The sequence below is a fragment of the Tiliqua scincoides genome, chromosome 1 (genome assembly GCF_035046505.1).
Source record: "Tiliqua scincoides isolate rTilSci1 chromosome 1, rTilSci1.hap2, whole genome shotgun sequence".
In the NCBI taxonomy this organism is placed as follows: Eukaryota; Metazoa; Chordata; class Lepidosauria; order Squamata; family Scincidae; genus Tiliqua; species Tiliqua scincoides.
The window spans coordinates 66,607,035-66,632,095 of NC_089821.1; the positions used below are offsets into that span (position 1 = coordinate 66,607,035).

At 43.1% G+C, this 25,061-nt stretch overlaps 3 protein-coding genes across 3 annotated transcripts; 2 read left to right on the forward strand and 1 right to left on the reverse strand.

Annotated features, from left to right (window-relative positions):
• On the forward strand, positions 1-954 carry LOC136644309 (olfactory receptor 10W1-like). The gene has a single exon (XM_066620067.1). The coding sequence runs from the start codon at positions 1-3 to the stop codon at positions 952-954; it is 954 nt and encodes a 317-aa protein (XP_066476164.1).
• A 12,977-nt stretch (positions 955-13,931) lies between these two features.
• On the forward strand, positions 13,932-22,154 carry LOC136644314 (olfactory receptor 10W1-like). The gene is made up of 2 exons (XM_066620081.1): positions 13,932-14,836; positions 22,085-22,154. The coding sequence occupies exons 1-2, from the start codon at positions 13,932-13,934 to the stop codon at positions 22,152-22,154; spliced, it is 975 nt and encodes a 324-aa protein (XP_066476178.1).
• Positions 19,739-20,689, reverse strand: LOC136636597 (olfactory receptor 6Q1-like). The gene has a single exon (XM_066611754.1). The coding sequence runs from the start codon at positions 20,687-20,689 to the stop codon at positions 19,739-19,741; it is 951 nt and encodes a 316-aa protein (XP_066467851.1).
• Positions 22,155-25,061: the final 2,907 nt, after the last annotated feature.

A 25,061-nucleotide genomic window follows, 5' to 3' on the forward strand; every position in this document is an offset into this window, starting at 1 on the left:
ATGCTCCAGGAGAACTGCACTGCCATACTGAATTTCATGTTATTGGCTTTTCCCACCCACCCAGAGCATCAGATCTTACTCTTCTTGGGCATCAGTCTAGTCTATGCAACCATAACAACAGGTAACCTGCTCATTATGGTAGCTATCTGGGGGGACCCTCACCTGCACACTCCCATGTACTTCTTCTTGGGGACACTTTCTCTTGTTGAGCTCTGCTATACAGCAGCTGTGATCCCCCAGATCCTGGTGACCAGTTTGCAGGAGAGGAAATTCATCACCTTCAGGAGCTGCGGTGCCCAGATGTTCTTTTTTATTGGACTGGGTAGTGCTGATTGCTTCTTACTGGCTATCATGGCTTACGATCGATATGTAGCCATTTGCAAACCCTTGCGCTACACACTTATCATGACCCATCAATTCTGCATTCAATTAGTAACTGCCTCATTACTGATTGGTTTCTTGATTTCATTGACTCTGGTGTGGTTGGTCTTCCACCTCTCCTTCTGTGGTGCACATGGAATCGAACACCTCTTTTGTGATGTACCACCAGTAATGCAGCTCACCAGTGACAAGACCAAGCTTGATGAGCTTGGGGTGTTCCTCACTGGGATAATGGCCATCGCTGTGCCCTTTGTGTTGATCTGCACCTCTTACTTCTTCATCGCTGTGGCAGTGCTGCGGATCCATTCAGCCGATGGCCGTCAAAGGACCATCTCTACCTGTTCCTCCCACTTAGCGGTGGTAGCCCTGCAGTATGGTTGCTGCAGCTTCATGTACTTGCGCCCAAATGCCAGCTTTTCTCCAAAACAAGATCAGATGTTATCAATGGTGTACACTCTGGGCACACCACTGCTCAACCCCATCATCTATAGCCTGAGGAACAGAGAGGTGAAAGCAGCCCTGAGGAAAGTCGTCAGCCGTCGTGCTTTTCAAAGGAAATCTGAACACCACTGATCAGCATCATTCCTTGAAGAGCAGAGGTCAAAAATGGCGCCTGCCCTTTCGCGTGGAAAATTGCTTCTAGGCCCAGGGGGAGGTGTGGGCAGGGTAGCTGACTGAACTGAATTATTGTTTCTGGATAAATTTCACATATTCCTCATGTAACTTAACTTGGAACTACATGTTATGAAGAAAACACTGAGTCCCCTATGCCAACATGTCCTCATAAGGCAAATGTGGGGAGTGGGGCATCCGCTGAGCAGTATCAGTGATCACCACCAATTCATTTCTCCAAATGGTCCGTCCCCAGGCAATGTTCTTTCCCTAATCCTCTTTCCCTAGCTGGGTCTGACAGTGGGATTTAGGCCAGTCCAATAAACAATGGCAGGAGAGGCACGGCAGGGAAGAATCAGGAAGTAGGCACTGGACTATGTGCCCATCATGCCAGCTTCCTACCCACCAATGTCTCCCTACAAATGCACTCTCATCCTCAGTATTCACTTTGCTTCAGCAAATACAGGACTGAGAACATGCATTTGCCAACAAGCAATTGCACAAGAGCACGACACCTTCTGAATCTGCATGATGAGGGTGAGGGATCTTGCCTGGGCCACTGATGGGACCACTGAAAATTCATTCTCAGGCTCAGCAGCCACATATATGTGAAGGGTAAAGGAAAAACCCTGATATTTTGTATAAATAATAAAGGTACAGTATAATTTGGCAATTTAAAAATAAATTTCCTTCTGATGAGAGAAAAGTAATCAAATGAATCTTTCCCTCCTTCCAAATCAGACTTGATGAATGCATGGCAGTAGTCCATGAGTAAAATGTATACTTGACCAGTTCAGCATCATGGACATGATGTGTGTGTGTTTTAATAATGTCTCATATAGTCCTCATATAATGAGGACTCATAATTAGTCTCATATAATGTCCTCAAGACAGGAGGTCTGGCTCAGTTGGTAGAGCTGCCACCTTGTATGCCTGAAGATCTGAGGCTGCCAGTTCGAAACAGCCGGAAGTACCTGAGAACTGACTGATATACTGATATACTGATGAGCTGACCCTCGATGGCAGTCAAGTGGAGCATGGGAGGCGAAGGGCCAGAGAGAGGCCAGACCGGGAAGGAATCCAGCTGGAAGGAGGAGTTCTATGACAGACTAGAACTATTCAATTGTAAAAATCCCTATGGGGGTTTAGAACAGCCTGCCTAAGTAAACCACCTTGGATTAAAGTCTGAGGAGAAATCTGACGACCAAAGAAAGGCGGTATATAAATACCTGTATAAATAAATAAATATAAAAGTTTAATTGTTTCTTGGGAGGCCATATTTCAGGTCACCAAATCCAGGCAGTTTACACTGCATATTATGCAAATTTGCTAATTATGCAAATCCGACAGCATGTTACAAAAGCATCAGCATGAGCATCAACCTGCTGCATTTCCATTCCAAATTGCCCCCCCCACACACACACAGTTGCTTCCCAGCAATGCAAAGCCGAATGGTCTATTATTATGCTTTTATTGCACATAGCTGTCTATGATATGTATGTATTTATCTGTACCAATCTTTTTGCCATAAAATGACCTCAAGGCCATTAAGGGTCATGATGTGCAGTTGAATCCTCAATGGTGAAATAAAAACTAGTCTTATGCATTCTACCCTGAAGTAAGTCCCTTTGAGTTCATTGGGACCTACTCCCAATGAGTGTGTATAGGATGAGTGTGTATAGGATTGCAGCCTAGTATGATTTGACAACATAGCCTGCAGTTTCTTTAATAATCTGTTCTTTCTCTTCTTATGCATGGCCATTCCTTCCTGTATACAGTCATCACTGTGCACAGACCTTTGTATCTTTGACTCAGACATAACCTTCACCATTTCATACATCAAAATATGTATGTACTTGGAACACCCCCAATCTTATAGCAATTATCATTTTCCAGGCCCCACTCTCTCTACTACTTATATATTTTTGAAGGCCTGCCTGGCTGTTCATTTACCCTAATCTGTATTTCACTGATTTAAACCTGATGACAATTCTTTTGGTTAGAGAAATACTAGAAAAACATCATTGTCCTATAAATAACAGGTCAATTCAGACAATGCTTACCCTTGTCCAACATGCATATAATGTTGTGCATGCTCCTGGGGTACGCACATCCTAACCCTTTCTCTTGCCCTCCCCAATCCTCCTGATCAAGTGGGGGCAGTTTGTCCAAACCACCCCATTACATGCAGTTTGTGTAGTGATTCAGACAATCCTCCCCCATACACGCATTTGGAGAAATTTATAAGGAAGAAGGCAGAAGAAGTGAGGAAAGGGGCCAAGATGTATGAAAGCCCACAAGCACATACATCATTAAACACATGGGGCTGGTCAGATGGGGTAAGTATCACCTCAACTGGCCAAATAGGTTACACAGGTCAACACACATTTTGCTTCCTTAAACATTACACCAATTCCTGGGTATATTTGGGGTGCTGATTCCAAAAATGGCATCCGTTTTGCCCTATCACATCTAGTTTTGGAGACACGGCATAGCCTCTAAGCCTACACGATGACTTCCTCATGAGGAAGCTGCTTGAACCATTCACTAATGAGGCTATACTATATCTCCAAAACTAGACATGATAGGGCAAAACGGGTGCCATTTTTGGAATCGGCACCCCAAATTCATATCAAACCACCATAAAGTTTGGGAAAAACTTTTCTGAGCCTCAATTTTGTAGGCCTGTGTTATCAACAGTTCAAAAGTACCACAGCATATAACTGCAAAATGAAAAATAGTAGGATATACACTGCATGGTGCCTTGCTACTCACATACATGCATTTGTGCTAGATAGGATGTATCTGTTGCCCATTCGGGTTGCGATCCTGTACGCACTTACATGGAAGTAAATCCCAAGTTCAATATCCCATCTTCACCCTCTGAGTAAACACACATAGGACTACACCAGCAGTTCACAAACGTACTGTGTTAGTGGCTCCCGCCTTTTGTGGTGGCCTCTTCTCAGTAGCATAGCTGGGGGGGGAAATGGTAAGTACTGCAGTTGCCACAGTGCACTGTGTGGCCTCTCAATTGCCATTGGAGCCATTTTGGGCAGTGATGGCAATGCATAAGAGAAGCCATTTGGTATGTCAAGGGCCTGTGTGTTGCTGTTGCTGCCCAGAGTGGCTCCAATGAGGTGGGAGGGGCCGCTGACAAGGCACACTATGATGCTTGCAGTACTTACTGTTTTGCCCTCCCTCTAGCTATTCTACTGCCTCTTCTTTCCAGTTCTCCTGGACGCCATACTATCCAAGATGGTGGCACCCAGGACGACGAGGACGCCAAGGATATCCTTCAGCACCCCTGTGAGTTCACTGCTGTGCCCTCAGGCACCGCAGCACACAGTTTGAGAACCACTGGACTACACTATTAGAGTTTCTAGAGGCCTGGCTTGGGAGCTGAGCTGTACTCAAGGCCCACCACTGGCAACACAGAGACAAAATTTTAACAAGGAATCATAAGAAAGGTGATTTTCTAGGGAGATGAACTAGATAATATGGGTTTTCCCTAGTAAATAGGGACAATTGGATGTACATGGTATGCTTGATACAGGTTTAAACAAAAAACACAGTCACTAAGTTACTAAATGTTGCCTACCCACTCTAGAACATAAATATTTGTTCTTCCCCCCTACACGGTGAGGCTAAATAATTAGTATTGGGGCAGTGGGAAAAAGTGGGCTAGAGGTCAGAATCATGGTAGCATTAAGATCTGGGGTTGCGGGGAAAAGTTTGTAGGTTTGTATCCACTGGCTTGGCTCAGGACACTGAACTAGACTACTTGGAGACTCACAAGAGGGCATGTGAAAGTCCCCTTTAGAATTATAGTGCAGTATACTGTGTTTTAGAAGCTAAAGTCTTATAGGAAGCATCAAGGTAGATTGTTCAAGTCCTATTGCTACTTTCCCTCTTCTTAGGACTTCAGGAGAGTCAAAGGAGAGCTCTGGTGGACAAGAGGTGATATACTGATGCCCTTTATGAGTCTGTAGCTCAGTGACAGAGCTCTTGCTTTGCATAGAGAAAATCCCAGATTTATTCAGTTTCTGGTAGCATCTCCAGGTAGGGCTGAGAAAGACCTCTTGTCTGAAACCCTGGTGAGCTGTTATCAATCAATCAATGCTAGAAGAAGAAGTGAGTACCTACTGGCAGTTGCATCACTAGGGTTCACGTCACCTGGTGCGGGATGCCAGCACGTCACCCCCTATGCAGTGGGCGGGGCAACACCCCAGGTGGTGGGCGTGGTGATGTACCATCACTCTGCCGCCACTGGTTTTTTGGCTGTACCTTTTGATTGAACAAAGACAGAAGACATTCTGCATGAAATTACGCATTGATTGATATATAACATGATGGCATTCTTCTTCCAAATTTTGATTTTAGTGATTTTGGTCACTAGTGATGTCACACACACACACACACACTGAGGGTGTCAACTTACTAACACATTATTGCAGTAGTTCTCAAACTTTTAGCACTGGGACCCACTTTTTAGAATGACAGTCTGTCCAAGACCCACCAGAAGTGATGTCATGGTGGAAGTGACATCATCAGGCAAATTAAAATAAATAAGTATAAATAATTAAAGTAAAACAAATAATTAAATAAGCAGAAGCCAACCCTGGTCAACCAAGTGAATTTCCCCTGTGGCCTGCCTGCAATAACACCCCCCTCCAAAATCAGAAAGGTTATCAGCCCTGCCCAGTGCCCAGTTCAATTTAAGAACTTCTGTTTAAAACAGGTCACTGTCAGGATCCACCTGGCTTTACAAGTCTCAAAAAAATTCACCTTATCAGCTGAAGCCTCTGTTTTGATCCTTTTTTTGGGGGGTGGGGGAGGCTGCCTTCTGGAGCATTTGTTGGGCTCCAGTTTCATCAGATCAGGACCATTCTGGTTGCTTCACATTCCCCTTTGCCTGGCCTGACCACCAGCAAAGGCACGTTTGCTTACTCGCAAGTAAACATGACTGTGAGGATTAGTTTTGCTTTCCATAGGGCTCAATACATTTGTCTGCTTGGAGGGAGAGACTTCCTTCTCATGTGATTTTTGGGGCTGCTTTCATTGGATCAGGACCATTCTGGTGTCTTTGGATTCCTCACAGCCTGCCCTTTCTGATGGACTAAGGCAAGGTCACCTACTCATGAGTAAACGTGCGATACAGCTCAGTCTCAGTTTCCATAGGGCTCCATGCATTTTTTGTTCTCTGGTTTTTTGGCCATAACTTTTGATAGAAAGGAGATATTTCACTCTGGTTTTTTGCATTGTATTCTGCTGGAAATTCCACATCCAATGGTATATAACATGACAGTAGTACCCCTAACCACCACAAGTTTAGCATGTCACCCCCCCCGTGTTCGTCACTCGGTGCGGCCAGCACCCCCCGCACCTCCTAGCAACGCCACTGCCTACTGGTCACACAATACATTTGTAATGAACTAAACTCACAGACATTTTCCAGATTCTTTGGAATCCTTCCCAGCCAAAATCATCTCCCACAGAACACTCCTCAGGTTGCAGCAAAGCTCATTCTCTGTAAACTTGTTAGGGTGGTGTATTGTAGTGGTTCAGAAGTTAGAACTGGAAGATCTCGGTTCAAATCCCCGTTCAACTTTGAAGTTTCTTGGGTGACCTTGGTCCAGTCACTAACTCTCAGTCTCACAGGGTTGTTGTGAAGACAAAGAAAGGGGAGGAACTAGGTACACCACCCTGAGCTCCTTGGAAAAATGGTGGTATAAAAATGTGAAAAACAAAGAAACAAACTGCTGCCTCACACCCCTTCCCAGGGCAAATCTAGCATTTAGTTGCGTGCAGGAACCTTGCGCGCCATTGAGTTCCATGCAGAAACATCATAGTATTAAATGTTTAAAAACTAAAACAAATAAATGAAAACCACTTCTTAAAACTTGAAAAAAGAATTGAACTGGAAAGAACATAACCTCCAGAATTTGCTGCTGCCTTGGGCAGGATGGGGTGACCCCGTTTCCCAATCACAGGTATGCTAAAAAAAATCCTGGTATTTTCCCCTTGTATTCTACTGGGCAGTTCCCACTTCCTCCCCAAGAGCAAAGTCATTGTTCAGAGGGTTGAATGTGGCACAAGGGAGGCAGCATTGTCCATGGTGTGCACTCTCATCTCACTATTGCCTCCACCGAACAGGTGTTTGTAGTCTTTCAAAAAGCTGTTTGACCCAAAATGGCAGTGGGATGAAAGAAAAGTGTTCTTAAACCAAAATAACAATGCCTGAATCATATATGTGTTACCTCAAAACATCTGTGTTTGGGAGTTAATTTTTTCATAGCTGAGGGAAAATTAAATAAATCTCAAGGGCTAGAAGCGAGCCCCATTCTCACTGGGAATCCCTCTGACCCCTATGCTAAAAGCAACAAATTCCCTGAACCTCTTCCAAACATGCTCTTGCCTTCTCCTCTTCCCTGGATCACCAAACAACTTGTAAGACACAGGCTCACTTTCCACTCCGTAAGACCCCAGTTCTGCTGATGCTTATAGCTGGTTAAAGAAGACTGGCCTATACTAATGTGAAGCTTCTCAAGATCCCCTCAGTAGGTAGACTTGGAACATGTAGTGCTTTTGCCTAGTGTTTTATTCTTTGTAACTGCAGTAAAATTACTAGTTTCTCTTCCAATTCAAATCCCAGTTCAGCCATGAGGATTACTGGGTGACCTTGGACCTGTTGTTATTTCTCAACCTAAGCTACTTCAGAGTTATTGTGAAGATAAGAGGTGAGTGAGAAGCCATGCACACCACCCTGAGTTCCTGGAGGGTGGGATCTAACAGAAAATTTTTAAAAAGTGTGTGTGTGTGTGTGTTGCCCATTTTCACATGCAACACTGAAAACTATCTTTCACCATCTCTCCGCTCTTTGTACCATGTACGAATGTCACTACAGAAGGGAAACCAAATGCAGATCAAAGCCAGGATAAGTTTTCCTTATGCATTATTTCAGAGGAAAAAAAATGATTTAAGCCATTTTATATGTTAACACAAGATAGATTTTTTTACTTCTTTTTTATTCATTTGTTTAAAACATTTGTTCATTTGTTTAAAATCTCAAAACACATAGACAAACAGACCTTGCTGAGGGAGAATCAGCATGGCTTCTGTAAGGGTAAGTCTTGCCTCACGAACCTTATAGAATTCTTTGAAAAGGTCAACAGGCATGTGGATGCAGGAGAACCCGTAGACATTATATATCTGGACTTTCAGAAGGCGTTCGACACAGTCCCCCACCAAAGGCTACTAAAAAAACTCCACAGTCAGGGAATTAGAAGACAGGTCCTCTCATGGACTGAGAACTGCTTGAAGACCAGGAAACAGAGAGTGGGTGTCAATGGGTAATTTTCACAATGGAGAGAAGTGAAAAGCGGTGTGCCCCAAGGATCTGTCCTGGGACTGGTGCTTTTCAACCTGTTCATAAATGACCTGGAGACAGGGGTGAGCAGTGAGGTGGCAAAGTTTGCAGACGACACCAAACTTTTCCAAGTGGTGAAGACCAGAAGTGATTGTGAGGAGCTCCACAAAGATCTCTCCAGACTGGCAGAATGGGCAGCAAAATGGCAGATGCGCTTCAATGTCAGTAAGTGTAAGGTCATGCACATTGGGGCAAAAAAATCAAAACTTTAGATATAGGCTGATGGGTTCTGAGCTGTCTGTGACAGATCAGGAGAGAGATCTTGGGGTGGTGGTGGACAGGTTGATGAAAGTGTCGACTCAATGTGCGGCGGCAGTGAAGAAGGCCAACTCTATGCTTGGGATAATTAGAAAAGGTACTGAGAACAAAACGGCTAATATTATAATGCTGTTGTACAAATCGATGGTAAGGCCACACCTGGAGTATTGTGTCCAGTTCTGGTCGCCGCATCTCAAAAAAGACATAGTGGAAATGGAAATGGTGCAAAAGAGAGCGACTAAGATGATTACTGGGCTGGGGCACCTTCCTTATGAGGAAAGGCTACAGCGTTTGGGCCTCTTCAGCCTAGAAAAGAGGCGCCTGAGGGGGGACGTGATTGAGATACAAAATTATGCAGGGGATGGACAGAGTGGATAGAGAGATGCTCTTTACACTCTCACATACACCAGAACCAGGGGACATCCACTAAAATTGAGTGTTGGGAGAGTCAGAACAGACAAAAGAAAATATTTCTTTACTCAGCGTGTGGTTGGTCTGTGGAACTCCTTGCCACAGGATGTGGTGATGGCGACTGGCCTGGACGCCTTTAAAAGGGGATTGGACAAGTTTCTGGAGGAAAAATCCATTATGGGGTACAAGCCATGATGTGTATGTGCAACCTCCTGATTTTAGAAATGGGCTATGTCAGAATGCCAGGTGCAAGGGAGGGCACCAGGATGAGGTCTCTTGTTATCTGGTGTGCTCCCTGGGGCATTTGGTGGCCCGTTGTGAGATATAGGAAGCTGGACTAGATGGGCCTATGACCTGATCCAGTGGGGCTGTTCTTATTCTTAAACATTTTAGCTCTCCCTTTCTATCACGATGGCAAAGATGGTTTACGAACAGATAAAGCAGTGACAGTAGTAAAAGAAGATCAAAAAAATCACAAAGAAGCAGGGCAGAAACATACAGTCTAACAACAGGAGAACAACAACAGAAAACCAACAATCCCATGATGACAGAACAAAATTTACCCCAAATGGTAGGGAGAATGAGAGCCCAATCCTATCCAATCTTTCAGTGCCAATGCAGCTGCAATGCAGCCCCAAGATAAGAGAACAAATGTTCCCTTACCTTAAGGAGGCCTCCATGATTTCCCCCCCACCAGTGCAGGATGCAGCGCATACCCACTTGGCATGGCTGCATCAGCACTGGACTTTGGGATAGGATTGGGGCCAAAATGGGTTTTCTGTTGCCACCAGATTGCTGGCAGAGAGGAAGCCACTCTGGTCTTTCAAGGCAAGGAGTTCTGCTTATGAGGTGCAACCATGTCAGAGGCACTCTCTTGCTTCACAGCAATTCAAACTTCCACTGATGGCAGAACATGCAGGAGGGAACCCCCAACTGATCCCAGGCGATGACCCTTTCCATTTGACAGGGAGACAGTCCTTCAGATAACCTCAAAGCCCTAAATGGCCTAGGGGGAAAGAAGAGCTGCCATTATTTTGAATTGCTGCTAGAAAGATACCAGCAGCCAGCATAGTTGATGTGGGAGTGTGACACCATCAAACTGCCTGGCCCCAGTCAAAATTCATGCAGCAACATATTCCCCTGAAACAAATGGGCAAAATACTCACTCCTCTAGATTGGAACTGTTGTTTTTTACACAGTACACAGCAATGGAGATTGGAGGCAAGACAATGAAGCACCTTCTAGAATCCGCTGACTGAAGTAACAGTTTCGTGGTTAGAACGACTCCGTCTCCTTCCCGTATTTATATTTGCTGTCACTTATTTCTGTCTTAAATTCCTCAACACATAAAGTCCCTAATATGTTATCTAGGAAATAATTCTGCCACCCACAATCTTTCTCAGCTGGAAAAATGATCTCTGTCCAGTATATTCTCTATGTCTACGGCGGTAGCATCAGTGGAATATTTCTTGCTCACAAAATGTTTGCAATAAAACAGATTTTACAAAAATCAATTTTGTTTTAGGGACCAGATAATCAACAAATCCAGATAATGCTCAGGAATTAGCAATTTCAGTGGCTAAGAGCACAAACCAGTGATAGTCTACTCAGAAGTAAATTCCATTGTCTTAAGTAGAGCTTACTCTCAGGAAAGCATGCATAGGATTGCAGCCCGAGAAGATGAAACTGATACTGAAAGATCAAAATGGAAACCCCAAAACTGATTTGAAAAAGCAAAATAGCAAGTAAATTTAAATGTCCCATCTGGGATAATTATTTTTTGTTTCTCATGCTGCCCAACTATATTCTTGAGAGAATTTTAAATCAGCCTATTATGCTAGATAATATAAAGCAGAAAAAAGATAAAGGACAACTGCATAAATATACAGAATATCTCAATCAGGGAGGGTCAGCTCTGGGATTTAGAGGAGCTGATGAATACCCTAACTTCTCTCCCCCACCCCTCACCTTCTTACAATTTTGTGGTGGAGCTGACTATGGTCACAGGGGTGGGAGAGAGTAGGCAATGATGGAGTTGGATTCATTCTCTTGACCAAGAGAGTTGCTTCATCACTACTCTGCAAAGACTGTAGATATAGAGGCTCTCTCAGGCATTGGCATGGGGCCTTTCTGAGAGTCCTGGGCCCTCAGCAACTGCCCAATGATGCCGACTTCAGACACCAGCTGTAATCTCACTACTGTATATTATTGGGCACATCGGGTAATAATAGCATTCTTGTATGGGAATAATGTCAAATATCTGGGTTACATTTCAAAAATGATAGCTTAGAATCCCCTTCAAGTGTGAAGGATGACCAAATGTGTGAGACTTGGAGAAAGTACGCATATGAACTCATTACAAAAATCTGCCACCGAATTTTATTATTTCATATCCATAGGTTCATTGTGGAGAGTACAGTTGGAAACTAGTTCTTGTAGGAGAGGTATGGCTTTGTCAGAATATGAGCCTGTCTTAGTAATGGTGTAACCTCAGAATATTGCAGTTGCAGTTGGCAACCTTCAGTCTCAAAAGACTATGGTATCGCGCTCTGAAAGGTGGTTCTGGAACAGCGTCTAGTGTGGCTGAAAAGGCCAATTCGGGAGTGACTATCCCTTCCACACTGGGAGCAAGTGCAGTCTGTCCCTGGTCTGTCTCCCTGGCTATGGGCCTTCCTTCTTTGCCTCTTAGCCTCAGACTGTTGGCCAAGTGTCTCTTCAAACTGGGAAAGGCCATGCTGCACAGCCTGCCTCCAAGCGGGACGCTCAGAGGCCAGGGTTTCCCACTTGTTGAGGTCCACTCCTAAGGCCTTCAGATCCCTCTTGCAAATGTCCTCAGAATATGATGCAATATGTAATACAGTGCAGTAAAGTAGACTCCATTATTCCTTTAAAAAAGCACATTGGAGTTCACTAGAAGATTTTATGTTGAGAGAAAAGTTTCTGAATTTGAAAATGTACTTTACTGGAACAAAGGATTACTCTTAGTATTTTGCAGGGATGGGAACTCAAGTCTTGTGACTGGATTTAGAGTTGCAAAAATCAGCATTTTTTGCTGACTCGTTTACACTCAAGTTGCATGTGTGGAAGACTCAGAAAAACACTTAAGTCAAGAGCTCCTTGACTTGTCATTCATCCCATTGCATACGGACTCAAGTCTGCCTGTGTCTGGGTATGCTTACTTACTGCTTTTGTGGTGTGAAAAACCTCATGGGGCCATCATTCAGACTGGGCAAGCAGCAGGGAAGTTCCAGCCAGGGGGCAGGGAAGGGTTAATGTTTGCTTCTGCAGCTGAGCAGGGGGAGAGGCAGGAGTGAGCTGTTTTGCCTGTCTCTGATAGGAAGGAAGGAACCGATGATCATTGCACAAAGGATGGGTGTTCTGATATTTTCTTTGGCTGAGGGAGGGCAGGAGGAGTAGCCCAAGGGGGTTCTTGACTTACGATTGGCTAGAGAAGCCCAGGGAGGAGGAGGGAGGTGGTTTGTAGTGATCATGCTTGCCAACTGCATGGCATGGCTGCTATGAGCTCCGTTGTTACTTAGGAGGAGGGAGCCTCATTGAATGACTGGCTGAAGGGGACTACTTCTGAGTAGAGCTACCAAGGATTGGGTCATCCTGGTAAACCTTGCAGCTGCTGCGCGTGACCCTCCTCCCTGCTCTCACACAGTCCATCCCACACCCTCCCACCTTGTTTACAGAAAAGTGGGAACATCAGGGGAGTATTTAAAGAGAACTCCCACACAATCCAGCAGCAGCCCCATTTTTTTTCAAAGCAGGTTTTTTAAAGCGGGTGTCTCGAGTCTTAGAGTCGTGAAAAGGCAACTTGGCAACTCGGAAAGTGCCCTTATTATGACTCGTTTTCAAGTCCAGTTGCAGGGGGGTGGAGACTTGTGACTCTACTCAGGCCGCACTGGATTTTCCCATCCCTGGTTTTTTTGTGATTAGACTTAGAAAGTAGAATTACTTTCTAAGTAGAAGCTTAGAGGGGTTTGAAAATGGTGTTACTTATTTTACTCAGCTGCCAGTTGTGTTCAGTAAGACATAGGCTGTAATCCTACCATTCTCAATGGAAACAAACACCTCTAGTAAAAGGAAGTCCTAGGTTTATCTAACCTCTACCATGAGTTCTCTAGCCATATAAGTAAAAAAGAACAAGGAAAAAAGAGATGACTGCTTTCTGCGCATCAAATAGAATACACTTTGGAGTACCACTGGCCCCTGATTATAACTGCACATAGAAATACAGCTCTGTCTGTCTGGCAGCAATTGGGTTTATGATCCAGGTTTATGAACTAAAGCAGCCCTTTGTAAACTCCATCTCAAATCACAAGATTCATAGACAATAAACTGAACCAGATAATTTTGAGTTGGTTCAGAAATACCTGATATTCTAAAACTTCTGATGGAGCTTTTGGGATAGAGATCAGTAGAAAGCATATTATATTGTGCCTTTCTTGATCTGACACAATTAGATGGAATGTACTATAAATGACAATATCAATCAGAGGCTAGTTACCTTTTCTGCAGAGAGAGATCAGTCACTGTTCTTATTTTTCACAGTTTCCTAGAACTTCTCAGAATTTCCATAAATGTTATGCAAATTATCGTTACCCATGACCACTACCATGTCTTGTAACAATATTGTAGCTTCTTCCTTACGTTGAAGAACATGTGAGTGAAAAATACTTTTCTTGCTCAAAAGAGAGAGAGATTTTAATTCTTTTTAAAGCAGATGCATCTGAAATTACAGGGAGATTAGAAGATCTTCTGTTGCTTTTTAAAGACATGATTTTGATAATTTTATTATCTCTTCCTTTTTCTTTGTCAGAAGAAAGCTCCCTTGATGATACCAAGAAACCACAGTGCAGTCACAGAATTTGTGTTCCTGGCTTTCCCTGACAACATACAACTGCAAGCCCTGGTTTTCACAGGAATGCTTGTGGTCTATGTAGTCAGCATTTTAGGTAATCTGCTCATCATAGCAGCTATCTGGAGAGACCCCCACTTGCATACTCCCATGTATATCTTCCTTGGGTCTCTTTCCATCACTGAACTCTGCTATACAGCATCCGTCGTGCCTCAGATGTTACTGAGCGTCATACAAAAAAGAAAGAGCATCACCATCGGAGGATGTGGTACCCAGATGTTTTTCTACATAGCCCTGGGCAGTGCTGACAGCTTCCTTCTGGTGGTAATGGCTTATGACCGCTATGTTGCCATCTGCCACCCTCTACATTATGCTCACATCATGAGTTGGCAGCGATGTGTCTGGCTAGTGGCTGCCTCGCTAGTCCTTGGGGGACTATTGTCCCTGGAAATCACTGCCCTGATCTTTTCCCTTCCTTTTAACGACTCCAACCAGATTGAGCATTTTTTATGCGATGTGAATCAATTGCTGAAGTTGGCTAGTACTAGCACCGCCTTTGTGGAGATTGCCCAGTTTGTTGGCAGTGTCACCATATTGTCTGTCCCCTTCCTGTTAATTGCTGTTTCATACATTTGTATCATCAGGACCATCCTGCAAATACCCTCAAGGAAGGGCCAGCTCCAAACTTTCAACACCTGCTCCTCTCACCTCATGGTGGTTTTCTTACAGTATGGCTGTGGCTCTTTAGTGTATCTGCACCCAAAATCCAGAAAGTTTGATGAGATGGATCACTTTGTTCCTCTAGTGTACATCTTTGGTACCCCTATTCTCAACCCTGTTATATACAGCCTGAGAAATAAAGAGCTAAAGAGTGCTGTAAGAAAACTCACTAGTAGAAAGGCTTCATCATAGTTTTGGGTTTCCACAGCCTATTGTCACCTCGGAATCCTTCACGGTCCAATACTTATGTTCCAATAGTACTGTCAATTACATATGTTTATATTGCTGGGATATAAAAATGGTGGGTAGAGAAAGGATTAAAGCTGCAATCCTATGGACACTTACTTGGGAGTAAGCCCAGTTGAAAACAATAGGACCTTGGAAGTTGGACTGAGGCCTGGAAGGGGGATAGGATATTGGCAGCAGCACTACCACCAATATTGCCCCCTTCTAGTCCATGATCTGCTCCCCCATTCAGCCCCCATTGCCTCCCCCTTCCTCCTTCCCTCCCTCCTTCCCCTCACACTCACTTACTGGCACCAGGGAACGTTCAGGGACTACTAGCGGGATGCCATCACCACTTGCGGTGATGACCCAGCTGCTCTAAATGGCATGTTGCATTTTGCAACAGCCGTAGAGGACCTTAAGCTGCCTGAATGCTAGTTCTGGCAGCATATGGCCCACATAGGACTGGGCTGCCTGAATTATCCACACAGAAGACTTACACTTGATGACAATCCCAACTGAAATCAATGAAGACAAAGTGGGTGAACAGTGTGCAGTGGGTTAAATGGCTCAGAGGAAAAGAACATATGAAAGTGCTAGCAATCTCTACCTCTTAAGCCGGGAAACAAGGCAAACCTTCACCATTATCCTAATTCTAAAATCACATCAGCTAAAATTTGAATCTGGTGGTTTTCTAATTTAGTAGGAAAAGTTCATTGTTATGATTCATTTCTTCTTCCTAGATTGCAGTCTGATGATTATAGAGCACAGTCAGTTATAAATAGTAGGGGAAGTTTTATCCAAAGTTAAACAAATTACAGTATAAGTGTAGACTTTTCATGATTATACGATGTCCATCCACAAAAAGAGTAGGGTTGATGTTCTGACAGAAGCATGCTCAGTGGCCATCACAATAGCATACAGTATATTTGGTCCCAGTAAGGCAATGTGACCTTTGACCCTAGACCTGGATAGCCCAATAGAGTATAAACAGAGTACTAAGAATTTGTTCAATATTATAGCATATGCACAACAGAAGAGAGAGCTGCTTGATTTTTAGAAACAAATACAACAGTTTGAAAAATCACACTGCTATAGCATAAGAAGTTTTAACTGCCTGATTTTATTAAAGCATAAAGGCATTTCCAGCTAAAAAATCATAGTTAGTCTGACAGAACAAGACAAGTTGCTTGAAGGAGAAATTATTTTTAGAAGTTGTTAGTTTCACAGAATTGAGAATAAGAGAGTGGCAACCAAGGCAACCAGAGAGATAACGGGCTATTTGGCAGGTGCCCAGGTCTCCATGCCAGGTGACAGGAGTCACTTGTTTATTCTTCTAAGTTTTCAAAAGAAGGAAAAACACATATAAATATTTAGTCTTTGCTTTTAAAGGTGTAACCAACATATATAATTGGCAAGGATGTTCTTGGCAGGCACCTGCAGAGGGGAGTTTAGAACAGCTAGTTAGATAAACAGGACCATCCTTAAGAAAGAGTCTTTGTGTGAATAACAACCGGCGATAAGAGAGGGGGGTTAGTGCAGAGATGTCTCAAAGCAGTTTGGTTTTTATGTAATAGGATTTGTTGAGGGAAAATCCCATATGCAGAGTACTATTTGGCTTGTTTTGAGTTGGAGTGTAGGAAAGTCACAAGAAACTAGCTGAAGCCTTATTACACTTTAATAAGTGCTAGCCAGTCACAAAGGGAAAGGTCATAGGGCCTTCAATACCAATATATGCAAGGTAACTAGTCATAATAGTAAAATTGTTAAAGGGATGTTTAAAAGATTCTGGTTCACATAAGCCACTCATACCTCAGGCCCAAGCAAAAGGGGTTTAAAGGAATAAAAGTCAATACATGGGTTAGAGGTTCTGCCAAATTAAGATCTTCACACCCATGTTAAAGTGTTTGTGTGTTCTCTTTAATAAGGATAGTATAAAAACATTTTCTCAAAGAGGTCCCTAATTAAACTAATAAATGTGAGTGGGGGGTCAGTGTTGGATAGAATAATGTTACAACGAACCCTACTGGTTTTGGAAACTTTTGGAAATTGTGTAACTTTGGCAAAGTTTTAAGATGAAACCCCACCTGTATGTAAATAAGAGCCAATCAATGGTTTTGCTCACTTGTTGCCCACCTATTTTCCATCTTGTATGTAAATGGTATTTTATCTATGTCCTATTAAAATTAAGCCCCATTTATGATGTCAAACCTTCAGCAAATGAGAATTCTAGATTTTCAGACAAAGGATTGTGTGGCATAAAAGTTAAGGACCACCGTTCAGACGGGGTCCATGATCTGGACATGGGTCCCGTGGACCAATTGTATATAATTCGATAAAAGCCTGTGAACCTTCATCCCTGTGTACCGAGTCATTCTGAGTTGCTTATTTGAGTGGCTGTTTGGCCTTGCAACACCAGTATATATTATATGCTGTTGTAATGCTCTCTGCACAGTTTGAATGATGAGAAAGGATTACAGCCATCCAGATTTGGGGAAAAGATGCAATAATTCTGCATGACAAAAATCTCTTCCAACATGTAGCCTATCCCATTGATCAAAATGGTTGGTTGGCTGGCAACCTTCAGTCTTGAAAGACTATGGTATAAGCCTACAGCACCTGGTATTCCCATGCGGTCTCCCATCCAAGTATTAACCAGGCCTGAAGCTGCTTAGTTTCCGAGATCAAACGAGATCGGGCATGTGCAGGGTATGTATCAACAAGAAAATAAATGAACTAATGGACAAATTGTAAGAGGACTGAAGCAATTGTGGAAATTACCATCCAGGGGTCAGATGCTTTGCTATGAAATCCTCCATAGACTTATGGCCTCCAGTGAAGACATGTATATGAGCTTGCCTTGTGTGGTTTTTCAAGAACAGCAAAGGACTCATCTCCATGCTGAACACTCTTCCTACTAGAACTGTTTCTGTGCAACCCAACACACTGGAAAATGAATAGTGTGCACTTGTGGGCACTTGCTTTTACTGCTCTACTCGGGGAAGTTACTCCAACAAACAGCAAATGACTAGGAGGCTACCTGCAAATATTTGCTGTCATGCCAGGCTTCTCCGTGTCTAGAAATGTGGTAACTGGGACAGTCTCCATATGCCAGTTCAATCAACCCAAACCTGAATTTCAGAGCTCAGCCAGATTTGCATCTTTATAAGGGTGAAGTCCTCCATGTGCAATATGTTGTTTATGCTGGGATAAGAATTGAGTGGTGACAAAGGAGGATTGGCCTGCAGCTCTTACAAAAACATCAAGGAAGTTCTTGCCACTACCACATTTGTGTCTCTTTCCCCCCCCCCCCCCAAAGATTGCATACATGGCGTTATCCCCTTTTATCCTCAAAGCAATCCAGTGAGATAGGTGAATCTGTCTTACCCAGAGAGTTTTACAGCTTCAGTAGGGGCTGAAATCTAGATCTTCTTCTGTCCATTATACTGACCCATTGTCTGTATCCCATGTTGGACATCACTAGCCTTGTAGCTGAATCAATGGTGTACATAGCATGACTGGTACCTGGGGCAGACTGCTCCCATTGTCCTGCCTGTGGCTGCTGAAAGCCATGGGTAGATCTGGTCTCTGCCTTGAAATCCCCTGGGGAGGCCAGGTCTACCTGGCATTCAAATGCCAGGTAAATGAGGCCTCTGTTTTGAGATTCTCCACAGATGAGGCCAGATCTAGCCAGCATTTGAAGGGACAGACACACTGGCACCCCTTACAGTATGCACCTAGGGTGGACTGCTCTTCTCTGCCCTGCCCTTAGTATGCTACTGAGTATTCTGCAACTTTGTGCACGTACAGGAAGACTCTGTCAAGGCTATGAGTTTAGGCACAGAATTGAACTACACAAGAATCTTTTTGTTTTTAAGAAAGCTTCTAGTCCTTATGCTTGAAATAATAGCGTCACCTAAAAACACATAAGCAACACCTGGTCAAGGGTAGAATTTCCATGTCCTACATAAATGACTGGCTGTCCCACAATCAGCTAAAGAATAATATATTATGTAAAATAAGGGGGGAGTGTATACAATTTACATACATTTACACAGGAAAGAGAATCCAACTTTTTGTGGGGTTGGACTTGGGTGTATGAGTGACTCTGAAACCAATGCAAATTGCGGTATATGTTGATCTTTATTGCTTTACAATATTTCTTTTTAAACTGCTTTGTGAATGACTTTGTTGAAAAGCAGTATATACATATTCTTAGGGCAAGAGGCCCATCATGTTAATATGCTTTTATCTGTTTTTAAATTATGTTTTTAATCTGTTTTAACCTGTTGTAAGCCGCCTTGAGTCCCTTCGGGGAGAAAGCTGGGGTAAAAATAAAGTTATTTATCATCATCATCAGTCACTCCCACCCCTCCCCTTTTAGAAATATCTATAATACAACCACAGAGGCCTTGGACTGGAGGCCAATGGAAGCTACCTTTGAGGGAGAATAGCACATATGAGGCCCCAATCCAAAATGAAACCATGGCAAGGGAAAGAACTAAAGCTCTCCTCTCCCTGTCAGTTAGCCCCCTCACCCACATATGCTAGTTTCATTTTTAAAAGAAGTATTAAAAGCTCAAACTATGCATGTTAAAAAAAAGAAAATAAATACTGTATGTCATTTGTTACTGTACTAGCAATAGTCCTTTGAGATAGGTCCCCTTTTAATACATGGTGAATCCAAGTTACAAAAACTATTCTAAAACTAAGGAAAGCAATCTTCAAGGGGTCAACTAGGAGCAGTTGCAAGGAAGATAAGACCTTGCCCGGAAAGAGCACTTTTATTCTTCAGTTTCCCAAAAAGACAGCTTTGTTGTTTGAAGCACAGCTGTTTCTCACATTGCTGTCTGCTTAAGCTTGGAAATGACCCTATACAAGGCACTTTTCACTTCTTCATTCCTTAGACTATAGATTAGGGGGTTAAGCACAGGGGTGACAATTGCATAAAACACTGACACAATCTTGTTAAGGTTGATAGAGGAGGCAACCTTCGTTCGGACATACATGAAGAAAAGTGTCCCGTAGAAGATGGACACCACAGTCAGGTGGGCAGTACAGGTTGAAAAGGCACGGTGGCGCCCCACCGAGGAGTGAATCTTCAGCACTGTGGAGATTATGCGGGTGTATGACATCACAATGACAGAGGAAGACACCATGAGTACAAACAGGGAGACCAGGAAGTCAACCATCTCCTTCAAGGAAACATCTGTACATGAGAGGACCAAGAGTGGGGAAACATCACAGAAGAAGTGGTCTATTACATTAGGGCCACAAAAAACTAACTGTGACATGAAGTAAACAGGTAATGCTGGAGTGAGAAATCCAGCTAGCCATGAGCTGACAGACAACAGGAGACAAGTGCCTCGACCTACCATGGTTTGGTAACGCAGAGGTTCACAGATAGCCACATAGCGGTCATAAGCCATAGCTGCTAGCAGAAAACATTCAGTGCTACCCAAGAAGGTGAAAAGATAAAGCTGGGTTAAGCAGGCAGAGTAGGAGATCCTTCTACCATCAAGGGATCCAAAGCCAGCCAACATCTTGGGCACAGTGAGTGAGGTGTACCAGATGTCCAAGCATGAAAGATGGATGAGGAAGAAGTACATGGGTGTGTGCAAGCGCCTTTCCATTGCCACAATGAGGACTAGGATGCTATTCTCTGTCAGGGTCAGCACATAGGTAACCAGGAAGAAGCCAAAAAGAGGCAAGCGCCCCTTATGGTTGCTTGTGAAGCCGACCATGACAAACTCTGTGACAAGAGTCCAGTTCTCAGGTGGGGGCTGCATCTGGAGGACATCACAGAGGTGTTAGAACATAGTGCCCATGGGAAGAACAGGGGAGAACAGAAAAGTGAATCATAAACATTCAACATTTGTAAGATGTAGATTTTAAATGAATAAGTTATCCCAATATTTCTAAATCTTTCCACAGAAGAGTATCAAAGGCAACATGCCAGAAGACCCCATGTGGCGTGATATAGTGTGTTGGGCTTAAATCCTCAGGCCAACCATAAGGCACATTTGGTAACTCTGAGCCAGTTTCTATTTCTCAGTAAAAACTATGTCTCAGAGTTATCTGAAGATCAGAGTCAATGTCAGGTTGCTAGGGCCCTGGCCTTGCACCCCACCTACCCCTGATGGTCAATTTGATGCTACCACTAGTACTGAAGGGTCAGTCCAGCCAAGTGGGAATTCCAATAGGCATGGGCTATTGGCCAACACCCAAGCTGGCTGGTCCAGGAAAAGGATAAAATGGGTTAATCCTGGGGATGTGGCTTTGCAATCTTTTCCGCAAAACCATGGGGTTGTTTAAGAAAATGGAGACTACAATTCTCTAAAGAGTAGTTATTATAGAGATAACTAATATCTAAAAATGGGAAGTCTTGCACAGTAACACAAAAGGCTAGAGATTAATCTAAAGTCATACTGATATATATAATTGCAGATTGATTTAAGCTCTAGATCTGGACATCACAGAGACTTCTATAAGCCTCCCATTCTGCTCCAATGCCTCAACTTCCATTCTTTTGTTATATTGAAATATTGTATATGAAAACTTAATTTGTTTTTCTTTAAACGCCCATGCTGGGCAGGGTGATTAGGAATTCTCTTTTAGTTCCTCAGAGAGAGCCTTCAGAACCATGAGTGCCCCATCCAAACACCACTTTCCAGAGACTGGCATTACATTTTAATGATGCTTCCCCACAAAACATCATCCAGGGAATCACACGCTGAACAATGGTGACGCTGTGCTGATGTAGTTACTCTACATCTTCTGTCCTTGGTCACCTAAGAGAGCCTGATTCTACATAAAGTCTGGCCACCTAAACCCTAAAAAGTTATTACCTATAGTTCAAGGTCTAGTCATAAAACTGTACAAAACCCTTTTGGCCTGAATTAAGGTCTGATGATTGGGGTCAATGCAGCATGTGTCAACATATAAATGCTCTTTGCCCAATTGGTCAATATGATGCAATGTGTTGTAAATGTTTAACTTTCAACATTATGGCAAACAATTCCTATTCAAAGAACGGAGAAAGGAGATATCCTGCCTAAGTGAAAGTTGTCCACACATTTCTCCAAAAGTGTTTTCCAATATCTGGATTCCTCTCAACAGAAGCCTAGAGGCTTTGGGACCACTCTGAAGAAGTTTGTTTCCCCAGTTTCTGACTTTTGTGCCTAAAATTCCTTCTTCTGCACAGCCGATGCAGATACTTCTCTGCTTCACAATATTCACCTGGGCCCTCTCTGAACTTGTTGCATTCCCCAGTTAATGCAGGTGGCTGCTTCTAATCATCTACAACATTCATGAATAGAGATGAGTAGGGAGCCAGGCCCTGAATCCAACTCACATTTTAATGCAACTCCCAGTTAAGGAACAGGTAAGTGGAACAGTTTCTTGCCTGTGTTGCCTTTTGGTCAAATCCACACCACCGCCACACTTCAAGAATAATAATAATAATAATAATAATAATAATAATAATAATAATAATAATAATAATAATAATAATAATAATAATAAACTTTATTTATACCCTGCCCTTCTCCCTAAAGGGACCCAGGGCGGCTTACAGCATGTTAAAAACAAAATAAAAACATCATTTAACAACAGATAAAAACATATTAAAAACACATTAACAGATACCATAAAAACAGTAGTCAGATAAAAAATCAGATAAAAAGAGCATAAAGCAGCAGATCAGGCCTGTAAAAAATACTAAAAGATGTAGAAAAGATGTTAAAAAGGCCATGAACTCAGAAGGCTTGTTTAAACAGAAGGGTCTTCAGGCTTTGCTGAAAAGTCTCAAGAGAGGGAGCCATTCTCAAGTCAAGGGGAAGGGAGTATATACATATGAAGAACAAATGCATATGAAGTATATACATATGAAGAACAAATGCAAGCATTCATATGATGAATGTGTGTCACCATTTATATACATAGGTTCCTTCTAAATCTAAGTACAATGATAATAGTGCAACCCCTGATGCACCAGAGGTTTTTTTGTTTGTTTGTTTGTTTGTTTGTTTTTTGTAATGGAGTTTATTTGTTTATTACAGATACAGGTAAGGAAGATAGGTTAGACTTAGGGCTGGGACTACACAGGTTACACATGAGGGTATTGGCCATCGATTACAACATACATTAGTCCAAGAAAAAAAAAATTGATGCACCAGAGTTTTTTAAGGTTACCACTCCCTTGTTGCTTAACACACATTTCTTTTCTTCTGAGTTTGAATCCTCCTGCACCATCTTTCATTTCTTTAAACCTTGCCAGACTTCTGCATATGCATCTGATCTGTTGTTTCCTCTTCTATTCCATGTCTATCAACAGCCACACTGCTTCCACATGTTTCTTTTGCACCTCTGAACATGTATATATTTCTGCCAACTGAGGATATAGTCATATCTTTAAGAATGTGGGCTTTTATGGTGGCCCATTAGTCTTTAAGGTACCTCAGGACCCTTAATTGTTGTTACTGCAACAGACTATCATAGTTAGCCCTCTGAAATACATCCTCTTCTTGAGGCATATGGAGGTGGAGAGCATGATGGTTGACACATACTTTGTGGCTGGTGGAGCCTGCCTTAAGTCTGGAATTCTTCTAACTGTAAGGTTCTACATCTAGGATATTATCTCCTTGGGATTTAGTAGTGTCTGCCCTACAGTAACAAATGCTACACAACATTACATAAATGATGGCAGGCAATTTTTCCTCTTACACCCAGCTATCTGCAAGTTAAATGGTTGATTGCCAATGAGCTCTCACTAAGGCTTAAACAAGTTTTAAGGTAATGTTTGGGATGAATACCGGTTATCAAATGGTTAAGAATTATGAAAAAGCATGTTTGAGTTTTCTATGGGCTAGGTATTCTTATGGTTTAGGTCAACTAACTTTGGAGACCAGGAAGACACAACCCAAATCATTTACTACTACTGTACAACTACTATATATTTGTATAATGCTTTCTGAGAATGCTACATGCTTCAAATGTATTTCTGATGTAATCTTTTCAACAATCCTCTAAGGCAGTAGTTCCCAAACTCTCTAAGAGTTTAAGTCCTTGTAAGGGCTGTAAGTGTTTGTGGAGGGAGGGTTGAAGGCAGCAATGCAATTGCTATGATTCTGCTGCTGCCAGGACCAAAAGGTTTTTTTGGGGGGGGGGCTCTCCAGAGGGTGAGGGGAGCCCACAGACCCTCTCTGTAGGGCTCCCCAAGCCTCAAAACTAAAAACAGCAATCCTGAAACTGAAAGTGGGTCACAATCTCTATTTTTAGCTTTTTTGAGGCTTGGGGAGCCCTACAGAGGTGTCTGTGGGCTCCCCACACCTTCTGGAGGGCCAGCACTGCCAGGGTTAAGTAAAAAAAAACAAAACCCTTTAGGCCGTGGCAGCAGTGCAATTGTGGCAATCATTTTGCTGCATTTGCCATCGCCCTACCCTTTAAGGGGGCAGAGACGGGGCTTCCCTGGCTGGGGCGTCACAATGCCTTATTTTGGGAACCTCTGCTGTAAGACAAGTATCATTATCCCCATGTTGGGACTGAATTGGAAGGGCTTGCTTGAGGCCACTTAGGGTGTTTATGACAGAGGTGAGATTCTGATCAGGAAAGTCCCGATTCACAACTGTCTCTCAACTAATGTGCTACATAAGTGAAATTTCATACACTATGGCTTTAGACACCCTACTCAGTCTTTGGATATCGCTCATTCTTATAACTGGTGCCCACAATAAGGCCATCCTATGTAAGTCACTACTTCCAGAGATGCCATGAGACATTTGTGCACAGCAGTGCGTCACACAGATCAAGCAGTTTTCTGCATGATAAGCTGAAAAAAGTTGGTGATGCCATGGAGAAAATGGGCCAACTCACAGGGTGACAGCTATCAGGTGCAGAATTTAAAATTGGCTTCCACATGTTGGCCACAACATATGTTCTAGGCCAGGGGTGCTCAATAGGTGGATCGCGATCTACCGGTAGATCGCGAGGCAAAATGAGTAGATCGCGGAGTGCCGACCCCCCCCCCTTCAGGTGCCTCTGGGAGGAAACTCAATGGGGCTTACTCCCAGGTAAGTGTGGCTAGGATTGCAGCCTCACAGCCTAATCCTAGGCATGTCTACTCAGGAGTAAGTCCTGTTATACTCAGTGGGGCTCAAGGTA